The sequence below is a fragment of the Pygocentrus nattereri genome, chromosome 11, assembly GCF_015220715.1.
Source record: "Pygocentrus nattereri isolate fPygNat1 chromosome 11, fPygNat1.pri, whole genome shotgun sequence".
In the NCBI taxonomy this organism is placed as follows: Eukaryota; Metazoa; Chordata; class Actinopteri; order Characiformes; family Serrasalmidae; genus Pygocentrus; species Pygocentrus nattereri.
The window spans coordinates 3,808,934-3,827,268 of record NC_051221.1 but is presented as its reverse complement, the minus strand read 5'-3'; the positions used below and the strand labels follow the sequence as shown (position 1 = coordinate 3,827,268).

Genomic DNA, 18,335 nt, shown 5'->3' with positions numbered 1-18,335 from the left:
CCGGGCACAGCGGGTGCAGTACTGACGCTGACCACGGGGTGGCGACAGAACGCCTTTGAAACCGCCTCGCCCTGATTGGCTGTTGGGCGTCCTTTATTGACCTCCTTGTTGATTTGTTTATTGTTTATTTATTTATTGTGGAAGAACTTGACTGGCCCTCACAGAGTCCTGACCTCAACCCCATGCAACACATTTGGGATGAACTAGAGCGGAGATTGTGAGCCAGACCCTCTTGTCCAGCATCACTGTCTGACCTCACACATGCTCTTCTGACTGAGTGCCTGTGCCTCTGGGTTTAAGATGGGGTTAATAAAAGCTCCTCTAGGTGTCCCAATACTTTTGTCCATATAGTGCATGTATGATCTATATATTTTGCGTGTGTTCACCCACCTATCAGACATATATGTGTGATCCATAAACTGCACATGTGCCCAATATTTGATACTTACATATAAGTACACAGCACAAATGTACATATATCACATATAAACAAGACAAATAAATGATAAAGATAAATATTTTTGAAAATCATACCATCATGATACCAAGACATGGAGGAATTCAAAGCATGTGGCAAACCTCCAGACATATTTCTGAGGAAAATGTTGCTCTTTTTATCAGTTTTCCTTTCAAGAAGGGATGTAATCCAGTGCTCTGTTTCTGTTCCAAACACGGACATTTTGGGAATTTAATTTTAAATTTTGTTTTTTATTAATAATTGAAATTGAATTGAATTTGAAATGTTTTTATTAATTCATTGTTTTTGTTTTTGTTTGTTTTTTTAGACAAAATTAAATAATTAACTGCACGATCAGGAGCAGCGTTAGTATTTCTGTAGGAACAAAAGATCTTTCATAATAAAAGTCCAGGTCGGTTTACATCTTAGCGTCGCCGCGACGTCACTCGCCAGTCCACCAATCAGAGTGCGGGCTCTGCTCAGTGGGCTCCTCTAGCGCCGCCTGGGGGAGCGGCGCTGTTGTGCTCCGAGCCCCGGAGGAGAAGCTGCGCACGAAGCTCAGTCCGAGGTATTAAAGCTGTTTTAGGCGGTGGTTTAGTCCTGTTTCGGTCTGAATCTCCAGTAGCCGAACAGTTAAACCGGATATCGTGTTAGAGGGTCAGTTATTGGTCAAAACCCGCGCAGAGCGACCCGCGCTGAGGTCTTAGCTGCTGGTTAGCAGGCAGCGTGTGATATGGGCCGGTTCCGAGTCAGCTGCGTGGAAATGACCTCACACTCACCTGGCTGGACACACCCTGTTTAGAGTGACCCACGGCTCGTCTGCCTGTCTGTGAGGAGAAAACGACCTCACCAAGTTCTGATTTAAAAAGCCGGTGTACCATGAAGTCCAGTCATGTCTGAAGTGGGTTCTTCAAGGGTTCTTCAGTAAAGACGTCTGTGCTGTATAGAGCTGTGAACACTCAAAGAACCATGTGCAGGATTATCTAGTTCAGACTGATGGAGAATGTGTTCTACGTTGTTCCACATAGAACCCTAGAAGAACAGTTGAACTCTGAACCATCAGCCTACTGTGGAATTAGACCTCTGCCTTTAACCCATCCGTGCGGTGAAACACCACATACACCCACACTAGTGACCACACACGCTAGGTGGCAGTGAGCACACTTGCCCGGAGCGGTGGGCAGCCCTATCCACGGCGCCCGGGGAGCAGTTGGGGGTTAGGTGTCTTGCTCAAGGGCAGCCGAGGGGATCGAACCAGCAGCCTTCCGGTCACAGGGTTGGTTCCCTAACCTCCAGCCCACGACTTTCTTCTAAGTAAAAGTTTGTAACGGGTGCAATCAGCTGCTGTAGCTATGCAGCAGCATCACTTTGGAGCTAAACCAACCTCTTACTTCACTGCTACATCTGGAGAGGATCATTAACAGCAGATCATTGGGTTGCCTCACACAAGAACATGTGTTTGTTCATTAGCATTACCCAGTTTATAAATGAAACAGATCACAGTTCAGAATTAAACAATTGTTGAAAAAAAACCTACAATATTTGCAAATATCCCCAAAACTGGTAAGACTCTAATTAAAACCAGATGTAATTGGCCTGAAAAATACGAGGAGCTGCAGCAGAGGTAGTCTTAAAGGTAGTTTTAGAGGTAGTCTTAAAGGTAGTTTTAGAGGTAGTTTTAAACATTAAAATGCACATTTTCTGTATTCAAATGCAACATTGGACTCAATGGATATTTAAATGTTAAGTTTATTTTTGACAGCTTTAAGCTACAGTAGCCTATTAAACTTGCGAACTTGTCGCTAGTCACATGTGTTGTCTCTAGGGATGTATCGATACCATGGTTTCCAGACTGAGTACAAGCACACAGTATTTGTTACTCGCCGATACCGAGTCCGATAGCATAATGAGTATTTTAGTTAGAATGAAGTAGTTGTTGGTGTAAATGAGTGCAATGTACCTTAACAATGAAATCATTGTAATCCAGATGATTTTGCATGAAGTGCATTAGTTAGCTGTGCCACATTAGTTACAATGGAGTGAAGAAGCGTGAGTTTTGTCAGAGAAGCCCTTCCGTGCAGCTCTAAGTAAAGTATGTTTCATAGTTTTGTTGCTTCTTGCCTGTTTCAACAACAACAGCGTCTGTAGCAGAGTGAGGAGCTCAGTTGTGGAGTTTTGCGACTGCAGGCTTTTGTTTGGCTGGTTGATCTGTAGTTGAATGTCTTTTAAAAACAGATATACACGGTGCAAATTTAGACATCTTGTAGCCTGGTGACTCGCACCCAGACAGTCACGTAAAAGCATCATACCATTCTTCTTTGGTGAGCTATGTAGAGTTTAAGCTCTTGGCTCAGTGTCACCAAGTATTCAGCACCTATTGTAAGAGATCTTTGGGTCTTTAGCAAAATGACGTTGAAGCTCTGAAATAAACTGGACATCACTTACATTCTGTACAATGCCCAACAGTTTTGTAATGCTGTTTCTGACATTTGTGTTTTTTTATTATGTGTTTTCTTCTAGACATAAACAACGTCTTGTTTCCAGTCTTCTACTCCGCGTGCCCACTTTCCTTCACAGTTTAAGTTTACCATCACAGCCAGGTAGGGAGATCCCACCAGTAGGTATATGTTACAATGCTGAAACCTGAAGAGATTAAATGTGAAGATATGGGGCAGCCAGTGTTGAAATCAGAAGAGACTCAATGTGAAGGACTGGTACTGCCTATTGTGAAACTGGAAGAGATGAAACATGAGGATGTGGTGCTGCCAGTAAGCTTGGGTTCTGAGCAAACATCTGCTGGTGCTCTCTGCACCAACACATCTCAAAGACAAATGGAGAACAATACAGGACCGGTGGAATCACACCGCTGTCTACAGTGTGGGATGTGTTTCAGCCGTCAGGGTTATCTCCATCTGCACCAGTGCATTCATACAGGAAAGCAACAACATTACTGTTCATACTGTGGAGAGAGTTTTGTTCTACGGAGTCATCTTCAACGGCACCAGCGCATTCATGCAGGAGAGTCGTTTGATGACGAGTCAGAGTGCGAGAATGGGAGTACTGTCAAAAGAAGTCAGGGCATTCGCACAGGAGAGAAGCTGAATCAGTGCTCAGACTGTGGGAAGAGTTTTAGTCAACGTAGTTATCTCAAAATACACCAGCGCATTCACACAGGAGAGAAACCGTATCACTGCTCGGAGTGTGGGAAGAGTTTTATTCGACAGAATCATCTCCGACTACACCAGCGCCTTCACACAGGGGATATGCCGTTTGAGTGCTCAGAGTGTGGGAAGAAGTATAACCATCAGCTTCATCTCCAGATACACCAGCGCACTCACACAGGAGAGAAACCGTATCAGTGCTCGGACTGCGGGAAGAGGTTCATTCAGAAGAGTCATCTCCTGCGACACCAGGTCACTCACACAGGCGAGAAGCCACATCGGTGCTCAGAGTGTGGGAAGGGTTTTGCTCTACAAGGTCATCTCAAAATACACAAGCGCATTCACACAGGAGAGAAACCGTACCAGTGCTCAGAGTGCGGGAAGAACTTTAGCTTACAAAGTAGTCTCCAGGAACACCAGCGCACTCACACCGGAGAGAAGCCATATCAATGCTCATACTGCGGGAAGAGCTTTAATCGACAGAGCAATCTCAAACTACACCAGCGCACTCACACCGGAGAGAAGCCGTATCACTGCTCGGAGTGCGGGAAGAATTTTAGCCAGCGGAGTTTTTTTCAAACACATCAGCGCATTCACACGGGAGAGAAGCCGTATTACTGCTCAGACTGTGGCAAGAGCTTCAGGTATTCGAGTAGTATAAAGAAACACAGCTGCAGTAAGAGGAAGCTGGAAACTCATGACATATGAATTCGTCTAGTCAGAAGATGGGATTTTGTTTGACTGTACGTTTAAGGCAACGTAAACTCTGATTTTTGACAGGTATGATTTGTTAGGTAAACTGTCAGACGTATCGTACATTTCTGTCATCAGTTAGTGTCCAGTTTGGTGCATTGGGAACTGAGTGACCTTGGTTATGCTGAATGTTGTAAGTGCAGGGCATGATCTCGAAGCAATGACTTATATTTATGGCATGTGGCAGACTCTTACTCTTACTCTTGACTCTTACTTGTATAGTGCAGGATGCTTGCTGAGGTGAGGGATTGAACCCCAGTCTAGTGTACACTGGAGCATAAGGACCGGACTGTTGAGTGGAAAAAAGTTTACCTGGCAATCCAGGGTCCTAGAGCAACATACTGTTGGATGAATTTGGAGCAAGCAGCATGTGTGTGAACAGTGCCCCAACAAATGGTTCAAGCAACACGTCGGTGAGCTTTTATTGCTTGAGTGGCTTTCACAGTCCCTGGGTTTCAACTCTACTGAGTTTCTTTGGGATAAGGATGAAATGAGCTGACAGCAGCAAGACTGTGTTGCCATCTGATTTGCAGCCACTAAGCAGATCTATTATTTTGTACTAGAGCTGCACGATAAATCATATTTTTTATCTGGATATGAGATTCCGCTCATCATTAGAACGGTGATGATAGAACAAATCTAATTATCTCAATGTTATTACATTACTGGCACAAACCGTTACAAGCCTGCTTCTCTGCGCTGGGACTGAACCTGCTCTCCCACACGGGAAAGAGTAACTTAACCATTTGGCCAAACGGCAACAATAAAAAAAATGCACTCGGAGACCTTAAAATGCCACACATATTGGCTTACCATACTACCCTCCAGTCTTTAAAAGTCCTGGACCACCTAGGAACATGGTACCTAACTACACTCAATCGCAAGAACAATGTTACTTTTAAACTAAATACCAACCCGGAGTGTCTGACGCTACAATATTTAATAAATGTACAAAAAATAAAATGAAAGAATGTGTATTTGTTCTTGTGTGCCTATATAAAAGTAAATATTTTATGTGGTTTTGTAGCTTTTACATAAAAAGCTGTTGAGATAATACTGTTTCTTAGCTTTTCAGCTCACAAAAAACATGCTCTCGGTTCTGATGTAAATGCTTGTTAGTATTTCATTGTGATACCCGACAGTTTTATGGAACAGTCAATTTAACGTGGGGACCGTGCAGCCCTGTATTTATGTTTAGGGTGCCTTAAAGTTGATCGTTCTATATCTGGATTATTCTTACGAACATGACGAACACTGGGGAAAAATATTTACAAGACTAAAACATTTTTTCTCTGTTGATCACATTGCTTGTGTCAATTATTGAATATACAAAGAATGACACTTGTTTGAATAAATGAAAATAAACCAGAATGATTTGAGTGCAGTTGATTTTATTTCCATATTCCAGCAAACCATGTCGTCTGTACTGCAAGACAAAAATATTTGAAGGAAAATGTGTAAATGCATAAATTTTCTGACAACTTTTATTCATTTGTCCACCAGCACCACCCTCCCCTTGAAGATCTACTTTCCTGAGAGCTTTTGTTCCAACCTGCACCTAACATTGCAGAGTTGGTAGCCACTGCTGTGCACTGTTAGGGAACAATGCGTTTTAAATAGGGGTGGGCAAAATGATATTTATCGATATTGTTGAAAACTCCTTGCTTGTTGCAGTGCGGTCTATTGCTTATCAAGCTGTATCATCGCTTGTAAGAACGGCAAACTGGAACTGCAAAGCCGGAATCAACCAGTAAGCAACTCATAGCACAACTGGATGTTCAGGGCACTACTTGCTGGAGAACAATCCTGCATGTTCGTCGGTTCTGCCGAAGATCTGCCATATTTCCTCATTTATTCATGGATTTTTTATGACTAGTTTTCCTTCCATTTGACTAAACGTTAGTTTCTTCAAATCTTGCATTTAGATCTCAGACCAGGTACATTTTTTACATTTACGGCATTTGGCAGACGCTCTTATCCAGAGCAACTTACAATTTTGATCATTTTTACACAGGTAGGCGAAGGTGGTGTTAGGAGTCTTGCCCAAGGACCCTTATTGGTATAGTGTAGGGTATTTGCCCAGGTGGGGATTGAACCCCAGTCTAAAGCATAGAAGGCTGAGATGTTACCCACTGCACTAACCAAGCCCCAAAACCAAGGTAATTATAGGAGGGAGTCAGAGGTGTATTCTAATGACTGTTATACAACCCCTTTTCCAAAGAAGGTTGGGATGCTGTGCAAAATGTCAATAAACAGTAGAGTGCAATTATTTTCAAAATCATTTAAACCCTATAATGTGTTAAATATATTTAATTCTTGAACTTAAAAACCAAAGTCTGAGTATTTAGGGTAAACTAATTATTGCCACTGGTTTTGTGATTTGTGGAAAACATACTTCATGACTGTAAGCAGTGTTACATGTGAAGAAAGAAGCTTTGTCAAAGGTATTAAATCTCATACCTCAAATTATGGATGTGAAAGGTGTGTTTAAACAGGTGTCTCTATTAACCAAGAATGAGCTTACCTGTCATTTAGGAATGGTGCTGATGAGGAGTACCACTTGGTGTGTTCACATCAGTTGGACACACTGTAAGTTCTGACATTAGGCCTGGGCAATGATGATGCAGAGGCCATTATTTCTGTTATGAGAAGTGCTTTTTTTATTTACAGTATTTACACCAGCAGGAAAGTCAATACAGCCAAAATACCAGGAGGTCATTTCTAGCCATCTAACTCCAGTCCATTTTAAACACTTAACCCACAGTATGATTACTGTTTTATTATTAAAACAGCTGTAAAGAAACACATTATTCCCAAACAAGCTGAACATTCTGGAGTTGGAACGTATATCGATATCTCCACATATATATTAGTTGTTGTCAGAAGAAAACCTCGTATCTCCAAAATGGTAACTTTATAGGAGAAGTAAACCTACCTTACTTTTAATGTAAGTCAATGGAACCAGACATTTTCCCAGGTCATTTTGGGCTGTTTCATTTGGTCCATTGGTCATGAAATTCACATACAATGTAAAGAGCAATAGGAATTTTCAAATTATATCAAAAACTGAAAAATGACAAAAATGGAGATACAAGGTTTTGTTCCGACAACAGCGATATGTGCACTGCATGAAAACTTAAAGCTCGTCCCACAGCATTAGCTGTGTCATGACTTTTCTCCTGCACGAATGCACAGGTGTGCCCTGAGGGTACCGTTATCTCTAAAACTCTTGCCACACTCTGAGCAGTGAAACAGTTTCCCACCTGTGTGAAAGCGCTGGTGTCTTTGGACATCACACTGTCTAAGGAAACTCTGTCCACACACTGGGCAGCAATACAGATTCTCTCTTGTGTGGATGTTTTGGTGGCTTCGAAGATGAGTCTGTCTAGTAAAACACTGTCCACACTCTGAGCAGTGAAACGGTTTCTCTCCTGTGTGGATGCGCTGGTGTCTTTTTAGGTGACTCTGTCTAGCAAAACTCTGTCCACACTCTAAGCACCGATATGGTTTCTCTCCAGTGTGAACGAGCTGATGTTGTTTCAGATTGTTTGGTTTAGTAAAACTCTTTTCACACCATAAGCAGGGATACGGTCTCTCTCCTGTGTGACTGAGCTGATGTACTTGGAGATGACCCAGTGTATCAAAACTCCTTCCACACTCTGAGCACTGGCGATTTAATGCTTCATCTGTGTTTTCTTGGGTTCGTCTTTGTGATGGCTTTGTGCAGCCTGTAGCAGATGATGTTTCAGTACTGGAGATTTCAGAAACATCTTCCTCACATTTAATGTCTTCGGTCTTCAACATTGTTATGCATTCCTCCTCGTGGCTTGGTGGTTTCTTGATGTGGTTGTTGAAGTAAATTAGAACTGCAGGTAAGTGGACAGTCGGAGCAGGAAAGGACTCAGAACAAGAGGTTGTTTTCTCCTGGAAAAAAGGAAAATGTAAAATTTACATTTATGGCATTTGGCAGTCGCTCTTACCCAGAGATAATCTGGGACGACAATCTGATCATTTTACACAGGTAGGCAAAGGTGGTGTTAGGAGTCTTGCCCAAGGACTCTTATTGGTATAGTGTAGGGGGCTTACGCAGGTGGGGATTGAACCCTAGTCTACAGCGTAGAAGACAGAGGTGTTACCCACTACACTAACCAACCAAATTTGGTGTCAAATGTATAAAACAATGCATAACTTGGTCAGAGATTAAAGTAGTCAAATGTAAAAAGATGTGTCAAGCTGTGAGATTTACCCAACAGAACCTTTACAGACAAATATGAAGCACTGTTATAATTATATCTAACTATTAAACTTTTCAGTACTGTTTGGGAGTCTGTAAAACTACTGAAAAGCCCAGCATTTCCATATGCTGTTGTTATTTGCTAAATTCACCAAGAACATCCAAAATGTAGCCCAGAAGCAGTACAGCTTGTGAGCCACTCACAAACCCTTGACTTGAATAGACAGATTTGTTTGTGGCAAATTACAGCATTTACCTTTTTGAACTGAAATTTGTATTTGCTTATCCTCGGATACTAGATAATGTGGGTGCTTGAAATTCAAAGCCTTTGTTTTGTTAGCCTAAGCTAAATGAAGACAGAATGGTGGAAAGGAAGGCAAAAGGGCAGAAGGGAAGACAGGGTGGTGAAAACTGTCAAAAGATACTTAAAAAGTTAAGACAACTCTCAAAGAGTACCGTTAAGCTTACTGTTGCACATTTCTTGTGAATGGCTACGGTCAATCTGAACTTTTAATGGGTTGAGGGCTCAGAAGAGGCCAAGTAATTCTTTATTCCCTTTTGAAATTCTGACTGATGTCCTCGATGTGATAAAGTCTTGGAGACAGAGCACGGACAGACATACACCCGTTTTCATTTCAGGACGTGTTTGCTAAACCTGAGGAGTACAGGTAAATAAAAATCCTGCATAAGCCTCGGCACAAACGACAGCTGACCAAAAAGAACTCAAAGGCTCATCTCAAATTTGCCAAAACCACCTAGACCAAAAGAAACAAAGTTAAGGTTTTGGAGTGGTCAAATACGTTTTCACATCACTGCAGATACCACTACCCTTCAGCCATCAGGCTTTGTTATCTGTGGCTATTCACACCAGCTGCCCTGGCATAGATGCAGTGATTTTTCAACCACTTAGGCTGCGGCTTTATCTGTAGCCGTAGTGATTGTGACAGAGTTCTTGAGCTTCAGGCTGAAACTCGAAGCCGGGTATGGCTCACACAGTGTCCACTCTCAACACATTGTGCTAATTTGAGGTCCTTGCTTCTGCTACCTGGCCAGCTTTTCAGCCCTGCAGCAAAAAATGCCTAAGAGAGCCGGGCACAGAAACACGCCACCAGCAGGTGGGACAGCACTCAGCAGCCACCTCATCAGGGCCTTCTCAATTCTGTACCTGTCAGCGGTGCCCATCACTGGTGCCCGTCACTACTCTTGGTTTGTTGTGGTTGTGCTAATTCAAATTTGAGCAACACACTTTTGACTCCATGCAGTTCAACATTGACACACAATGGTCAGAATTACCTGTCAGTGTTTACATGCCATGACAGATGCTTTAAGCGTAGGCTGGGTTAACGTTTGGAACAGATGGGCCACACACAGGAGCTCACCAGTCTGATGATGATGATGCATCATCCCTACAGGGCAAACATTCTTGTTTGGGCAATCAATACATATACACTGTTCAACATGGGCCACTTAGGAGCAACAAGCTCTCAGGCCGATTTCTCAGGGAAACTTAACATTAAACCCTGAGACAGCTCAGATGATATGGGACACATGAGGCAGAGCAGAAGTGGATCTATTCGCAGGTGCTTATACACTTCCCTGTCTGGTTTGTCCAAACAGTCTGTAGAGCCTCATTTGGCATGGATGCCCTTGCACACAGCTGGACCAATTACCTGCTATATGCTTCCACTCCTCTGGTTGTCATTACACAGGGTCCAACAACAGCAGCATCAACCGTCCTGTTGACCAGCAACACCCTAGTTTATTCAAATGAATGGTTTATTTAAACAAATGTTTTTATGTTCCAGAATTAAATCTGTTTCGCTATATTATTGTTGTCATATTATTATTGCCTCTCCCCCTCAGTCAAGACCTTCTGTCACAAATGAAAAACAGAGTACTACATCCCTAGCCAAGCCTGGCCAGGCCTGAGCTTACTGGATCAGGGTCTTTCTCCTTATGATTGAAGTATATGTGGCAGAAATCTCTGCATATCACATGCAAGTTGGTTTCCTCAAGGGCAACAAGACAGCTATGCATAACAAAACAGCCCAGAAGCCCAACTTGGGGCTGGTCTGTGGTCTCTGTGCAAAACTGTTCACACCACCTGGTGGTATAGACATCAAGTGGCTATCACTCAAAACAGCCTTCTTTCTAGTGATCACATCTGCAAGATAGGTCAATGAAACTTCTCGATTTGTCAGACAGCCTATAAACGTTGACAATCATTTGTTCCGCTCCCACCTGCAACCAAAATATTTTGGCGCTTTCCCACCAATGCAGGTCCATCAATGTGAACAGACTACCAAAATCTGACACAGTTTATTCACAAGTACCTTTTCCTCCGCCAAAATAACACCACAGTCGTGGTCATCAGGCTCACTGTGAAGTAACTTCACCATAGACCACTTATATTCAGTAAACACAAAACAGGAATTAAACCAAAGAACGGTTATTTTTGGTGTTTTGCTGGGCTCGGCGGCTGTGGCTCTTGGGCCAATAGATTCCACTATTTCTGTAATGTGAGAGCTTGAGAGCTTGTGTGTCTTTCTTGTGATCAGCTGCTTCGAAACTCTTAATTATTTCTATGTTATCCTATTATATTGTTTTATGTTTACATATATATATATATATATATATATATATATATATATATATATATATATATATATATATATATATATATATATATATATATAAAATTTGGTGATCGTTCTACTTTATTTAGGCTTTTCATTAATTTGCTGGATTTCTCTTCTCGCATGCTTCAGCCTTTTATTTTATAATATTGTGGCAGGTCAATGCAGACGTCTAGTACCAGGCTTCCACAGTGCTTGCACTGCCCCTGGTGGTCTGGAACTAGGAAACAGAATGCTGGTTATACATATTATACATGTTTCTATTAATGTCAAAAACCACCAGGGTTGCGTGTCACCTGGACCTCATGAAATTTTGGGTTCTGAGGATGATATGACGCAGATGGAGGCTGATTTCACATCACACATCTTTGACAATGTTGGTATAACATCTTGACCTGATTATCTACTGTACTTGCACCGCCCTCGCCATCTTCCATAGTGAGAACCACTGTTACATATAAAACCAGTGTTATCTAGTATTCCATGACGAGAATATACTCATTTCAGCTTTTCTGTCAACTGCATAGGTCCAAGGTCATCACCGGGGTTCTATTGAATTTGCCAACATCTTTTGTTCTGAGATAGCAAACAGTTTGTGTGACACACAAACTGTACAGCTCTTAGGTCAGATGTTTTGAAGGCCTGATGATCTTCATGAATTTATCTTTTGAAAACAGCATACATAGATGCTGGGATGAATAACTGTATACGCAGTCAGTATTCTTCCAAAAGGTGTTTCTGTATGTTAGTTTGAGCACATTATAATAGTATGAAAAGAGTGGTTGGGAACCTCTGACACTCTCAAAAGCACAACTGACAACCAAAGCACAACTGGCATTACAAAACGTTCTTCTGCACATTGGGTGCAATTGAACATTTCTACCAGGAAGGTCTCCAAATTTTACATAGTGCAGCCTTAAAAGATATATTAACTACATTTTTAAACTCCAATATTATTTAATACACTTTAAGGATAAGTTATTATAATGAATTCTGCAGGAAAAATTACCTCATCATGTGTGTGTTTGGGTGATGTGTTGGTGTGAAGTGTAGCAGAAGATTGAGTATGGGAGATTTCAGACACCACATCTTCACTTTTAATCTCTTCTGGCTTCAACATCGTGACATAATTCTCTTGGTGGCTTGGTGGTTTCTTGATGTGGTTGTGGAAATGAATTAGAACTGCAGGAATGTGGACAGTAGGAGCTGGTGAGGACTCAGAACAGGAGGCCATTCTTTCCTGGAAAAAATAGGAAAATGTAAAAGCTAGCGTCAATTGTAAAACAATGACAAACAATTTTGGACAGAAATCGCACACACACACACACACACACACACACACACACATCTTTTAAGTCACTTCTCCATCTGGGTCATAGGGGAAGCTGGAGCCTATCCCAGCGTTCATCAGGCAGAACACAGGATAAACCCTGGACAGGTCGACCATCGCAGGGCAGACAGACAGACAGACAGACAGACAGACAGACAGACAGACAGACACATTCACTCAGACTGCATGTCTTTGGACTGTGGGAGGAAACTGGAGAACCCGGAGGAAACCCACGCAGACACGGGGAGAACATGGACAGAAATCAAAGTAGTCAAATGAAGAAAGCTGTGTCAAGCTGTGGGATTTCCCAGACAGAATATTTCAGACAAATGTGAAGCATTATTATAATAATTATATCGAATTATCAATCATGGGAAGAGCATGGATAATTATAATAAGTTACATTTATGTAGCGGCTTTCACAAACACATAACGGGGGGACCCAAACTACGCAGTGGAGGAGGACGAAAAAGTGTACTAAAGAGAAAAGTCTTTAAGTCAGACTTAAAAGAGGAAAAGAAGAGCCGTCCCTGAGGGATTGAGGAAGAGAATTCCAGAGTTTGGGGGCCATGGAACTGAAGGACGTCCCTCCCAAAGTGGAAAGTTTGGTGAGTGGAACAGCAATTAAGTTATTGCAAGAAGACATGAGAGAGCGAGAGGGAGTGGATGCTTTAAAGACTGTCTCTGTCCAGCATGTGAGAGAACAGTGGCCACACAATCTCATACTCCACCAGCCGAGAGAGACTGAGAAAAGTGGGACTTGTGTAAATAAAGTACCTGTGTTCATATGCAAGATTTTACTGGATGGTACAGGGTGGTCAGAAAGAGCACACCCAATGTGGAGGATAAAGATTCTCTCTGGCCAGAATGGCTGCTACAGCCTGACACCTAGGCACTGCCGGGTGCTCCAGAGGACACCCCAGTGTCACCATCGATGTCAGTGATGCCCAGTATCTCGGAGGGCACTCAAGAACTGCCAGCAGTGCCACCTGGTGTCTCATTGATGACAGACTGGTGTCTCTTGAAACAGCATAGAGAGGCTCCTGGTGTTGACACTAGGAGGACACCCCAGAAGTGTCAGCTTTCCTGCGTCTTTCATTACTAACATGAAACGACTAACAACTCATGTGCCACGCAGTCATGGGGGCATTCATGGGCTGCAGGTTAGGGACCCGGCCCTGTGACCGGAAGGTCACCGCTTCGATCCCCCAGAGCCGCCAGCCGCCTTGAGCAAGACACCTAACCCCCAACTGCTCCCTGGGCGCTGCAGATAGGGTTGCCCCCCCACTCAGCTCTACGGCCACATTTCTTGAGGGCTTGATGTTCTAGGTCGATCAAGGTATTGAAATAATAAATAAAATAATAAAATTTTCATTGAGATCTTCAATGCATCACTGTCCCAGTCCTTCATACCACCTTGTCTGAAGTCAGCCATAATTGTACCTGTACCTAAAAAGACCAGCATCAGCAGCCTCAATGATTATTGACCAGTTGCTCTGACACCGATCGTCATAAAGTGTTTTGAGAAAGTGGTTAAACGTCACATCGTGTCCTGTCTCCCACCCACACTTGACCCATTTCAGTTTGCATACAGAGCTAATAGATCAACAGAGGATGTCATGGCGACAGCACTCTACACCACCATCTCCCACCTGGAAGTGCAGGGGCGCTATGCCAGGCTGCTCTTTGTTGACATCAGCTCTCCTTTCAATACCATACTCCCGGAAAGATCGACAGTTAAGTTATTGGAGAAAACATCTGCTGCTGGATTAGATCCTCTCAGATCGCATCCAGAGAGTTAGAGTTGGTCCAAATCTCTCCAAAGCTCTCAGACTCAACACCAGATCTCCACAGGGCTCCACTACTCTATACTCTGTACACATACCACTGTGTTCGTAGCCATCCAGAAAACGTTACAGTTAAGTTTGCGGATGACACCACCCTAATTCGACTTATATCTGATGGTGATGAAACAGCATACCAGGAGGAGGTCCAAAGGCTGGTGGATTGGTCTTCAGACAACAACTTAGTCATCAACACCTCCAAAACTAAAGAACTCATTGTAGACTTCAGGAGGAGGAAGTCCGATTTGCAGTCAATCTGGATGAATGGGGAGTGTGTGGAGAGGGTATCCAGTTTCAAGTTCCTGAGGGTGCATATGGACGCAGACCTCCAATGGAGTTCCAACACCTCAGCGGTCAGGAAAAGGGCACAGCAACGTCAACACTTCCTAAGGGTCCTCAGGAGGCTCAATCTAAAGAAGGAACTGCTGACTGTTTTCTACCGCTGCTCCATGGAGAGTGTGCTGACTTATTGTATCTCTGTGTGGTTCTCCAGTTGCACCACGGCACACAAAAAGGACTTACAAAGGGTCATCAACATCGCCCAAAAATCATTGGACATCCCCTACCATCCCTTAAGCAACTCCACAGCAACCATTGTCTCAGAAGGGCAGACAGGATTAAAAATTCAAAGTTTGATGGCTTTCATGTGCAATTGTGTTTCTTTTGTTTACATTTTGTTGAGTGTAAATTTGTATAGTATTTAAATTATTTAATTAAATTTTTCTCTTCCTGCTTTTTCTTTGCACCGAGAACAGGGGTTTGTACTTCAATTTCATTGTGCAAATGTACGAGTACAATGCGCAATAACAATGAAGTTCATTCATTCATTCATAATGGCATAAAGGCTAGAAAAACTAGAAGAAAAGTCAGTGTTCTTCTTAGGCTTGTACGTTAGCGTGAGCAGAGAGGTTAGGAACTGGTGACCAACAGTATGAGCAATGGTGCAATTACATATTTCTACCAGAGAGGTCTCCAAATCAAACATGGTGTAGCTTTAATGGAAATATTAATTAAATATGTTTTTAAACTTTGAGGCTCATTCCAATAACAAATGAGTTCTGCAAGAAAAATCACCTGTGTGACGCTGGGTGATGGGTTGGTGCAGAGTGTGGCAGATGATGTTTGAGTACTGGAGATTTCAGACACCACGTCCTCACATTTAATCTGTTCTGGCTTCAACGTTGTGATGCAATCCCCTTGATGGCTTGGTGGGTCCGTGATGTGGTTGTGAACTGTTGGAAAGTGGACAGTAGGAACAGAAGAGGACTCAGTACAGAAGGCCATTATTTTACCTGGAAAAAAAAATAGGAAAATGTAAAATTCAATGTCACTAATAAAACAATAATAAAACAATGGCAAATCTATAACCTGGTCAGAAACCAGTCAAATGGAAAAAGCTGCATCAAGCTGTGGTTCACTAGACAAATGCTTACAAAGAAGAAACATTATTATAATAACTTCATATCTCATCATTTTGACGTATATCTCACAACAGACTTAGTGTCAATTATTGCTTACCATTACAACAAACTCTTATAATAATGACAGTCTTTCATAATTGAGTAGTTTATCATACCATATTGAGAAAATTCTCAGTATTAAGAGAAAATATCTCAATAATTGTTTACCAAGTCATAATAATGAGAAACTTGTTGCAAGTTGCAATAATGAGATATGCCATAATTATGAGAGTGGCAATTTTGGAAAACCCTTTTTAATATGACTTACTAAATGGCTATACATTTATCACCAGTGGCCAAAAACCGGCTTCCATGTTCCAACTGACTAACATGTAGTCTTAATGGGCTGCATTTCAGTGACTGTTGCATACTTATCAGACAACAGAAGAATGTAAATAAGAACAGCTTTATTGGGAACTCGGCTGTATGTAAAAACAGTGTGTGTGAACACAAAGAGTAGGAGAGAAACAGCTGGAGGTAAAGGGCTGACACCAGTTGACACTCGAATGCAAATTTGATGCGATGATGTCACAGATACGCCAGTTAATGCAGGGCATTCTCTAGTGACATCTGAGCAGAAACCAACCAGCAACCCTCTCCCACCCAAGTCTAACCAGCACCACCGAGCCATGCAAACTTAACCAGCAACCCTCTCCCACCCAAGCTCAACTAGCAACACCCACCCAAGTCTAACTAGCACCACCGAGCCATGCAAACTTAACCAGCAACCCTCTCCCACCCAAGCTCAACTAGCAACACCCACCCAAGTCTGACTAGCACCACCAAGCCATGCAAACTTAACCAGCAACCCTCTCCCACCCAAGCTCAACTAGCACTCCCAATTAGGAAGTAACCACAAAGCAGGAGAAGTTACATGCCCAAGTAGTCCATCCAGCATCTATCCATTAGAACAGGATCTGAAGTTTGTAGTTCTGTTCTTCTCTACTTGTTGGATCCTTTTGGTCAAACCCAACATGCTAAACCTACACAGTGAGAGGTGAAACAGTAAGGCAGCCCAGGAGCTGAACCGTCACAACAGAACGATGTCAAAGCCAAAAATAATACCTGTAATAATAAATGTGACCAAGGCTGGTTCTGTGTGAGCTCACACAGTTCACACACTTTACATCTTCCTTATCACATGCAAGCATTTCTCTACCCATTTCTGTGAGAGGGAGTTAAAACAGAGTACACAGAGTAAATAGCATAAAGTCACATTAAACAGCTTTATACCTTTAACAGGGCAGCATTCTTCTCTATAAAAACACTATGGACTGCTGAAGTCTTCTTTTTCTTCTTCTTCTTCTTCCTCTGTATGAATGGAAGTTGGCAGGCCAACAGGTGCATTACTGCCATCTACTGAGCTGGAGTGTAGAGTGAGAGTTCAGAAGCACATGACCACCCAGTGAATAGAATAGAATAGAATAGAATAGAATAGAATAGAATAGAATAGAATAGAATAGAATAGAATGCCTTTATTGTCACTATACACAGTACAATGAGATTAAGAGCAACTCCATCTCAGTGCAAACACACAATGTAAACAAATGACACGGAATAGAATGGGGAGGGGTTGTGCACAGTTCTATGCGTTTTCTATATATATGTATATGAAATAAATATAAATATAGAAACAAAATAAAAAACTATGTTTTTTACAAGATATAAATATGGAGATATTTACAGCTGTATTGTATGTACACTAAATATTGCACATTGCTAAGTATTGCACATATTCCTGTATAATGTACATACATGTACAGTATGATTGCACATTTCCGTATGCAGAGTATTGCACAGTAGCTGGTAATGGAGTCTGGGGATAGACTGGTATGTAGGTGGTGATGGAAGTCTGGGGATAGACTATCAGTGCATCTGTGAGTTGAGAAGTGTTACTGCTTTTGGGAAAAAACTGTACTTAAGTCTGTTTGTCCTTGATCTGATGTATCTGTACCGCCTTCCTGAGGGCAACAGGTCAAACAGTACAGATCCGGGGTGCGAGCTGTCCATTGTGATGCGTTTCGCTCTGCTGATGCAGCGGGAGGTGTAGATGTCCATCAGGGATTGGAGAGGGCAGCCAATAATAACAGTGCGTATATATGCAATCTTATACCCCAGGGAAAAAATGTAAACTCATAAACCTCAGTGGGCCTCAAAAACGGACAAAACCTGTTTGTGGACTATCTCTGACCCATATTCAAGTAAGCTCTTCAGAGAGAAATCCTTGTGACTTCAGTGAATCTGTGAGCTTACATTTATAGCATCTGGCTGAGGCTCTTACCCTGAGTGACTTACAATTTGATCATTTTACACAGGAAGGCCAAGGTGGTGTTAGGAGTCTTGCCCAAGGACTCTTATTGGTATAGTGAAGGGTGTTTACCCAGGCAGGGAATTGAACCCCAGTCTACAGCGTAGAAGGCAGAGGTGTTACCCACTACACTAACCAACCATCTCCTAGTA

At 42.3% G+C, this 18,335-nt stretch overlaps 1 protein-coding gene and 1 pseudogene across 2 annotated transcripts; one reads left to right on the top strand and one right to left on the bottom strand.

The window, feature by feature from the left end:
• Nucleotides 1-5,742, top strand: part of LOC108412015 — a 380,788-nt pseudogene extending 375,046 nt beyond the window's left edge.
• Nucleotides 5,743-7,375: 1,633 nt separating this feature from the next.
• Nucleotides 7,376-17,225, bottom strand: LOC108412016 (zinc finger protein 726-like). 2 transcript variants are annotated; one of them, XM_017683862.2, is made up of 4 exons: nt 17,109-17,225; nt 15,490-15,647; nt 12,251-12,481; nt 7,376-8,295 (listed from the first exon to the last, which is right to left on the bottom strand). In XM_017683862.2, exons 3-4 carry the CDS (start codon nt 12,473-12,475, stop codon nt 7,537-7,539), a joined length of 984 nt encoding a protein of 327 aa, XP_017539351.1. In that variant the 5' UTR covers nt 12,476-12,481; nt 15,490-15,647; nt 17,109-17,225; the 3' UTR covers nt 7,376-7,536. The 2 variants fall into 2 exon arrangements, with proteins under 2 accessions (XP_017539351.1, XP_017539349.1); XM_017683860.2 differs by having other exon boundaries at nt 7,378-8,295; nt 15,490-15,707; nt 17,109-17,223.
• Nucleotides 17,226-18,335: the final 1,110 nt, after the last annotated feature.

Excerpts from the sequence above, each read along its gene's own strand:
- LOC108412016 (XM_017683860.2), bottom strand. The coding sequence starts at position 15,699 with ATGGCCTTCTGTACTGAGTCCTCTTCTGTTCCTACTGTCCACTTTCCA. Across the intron at positions 12,482-15,489 it reads CATCACCCAGCGTCACACAG|GAAAGAATGGCCTCCTGTTC; the intron begins GTGATTTTTCTT and ends TATTTTTTCCAG. Across the intron at positions 8,296-12,250 it reads CCAAACACACACATGATGAG|GAGAAAACAACCTCTTGTTC; the intron begins GTAATTTTTCCT and ends CCTTTTTTCCAG.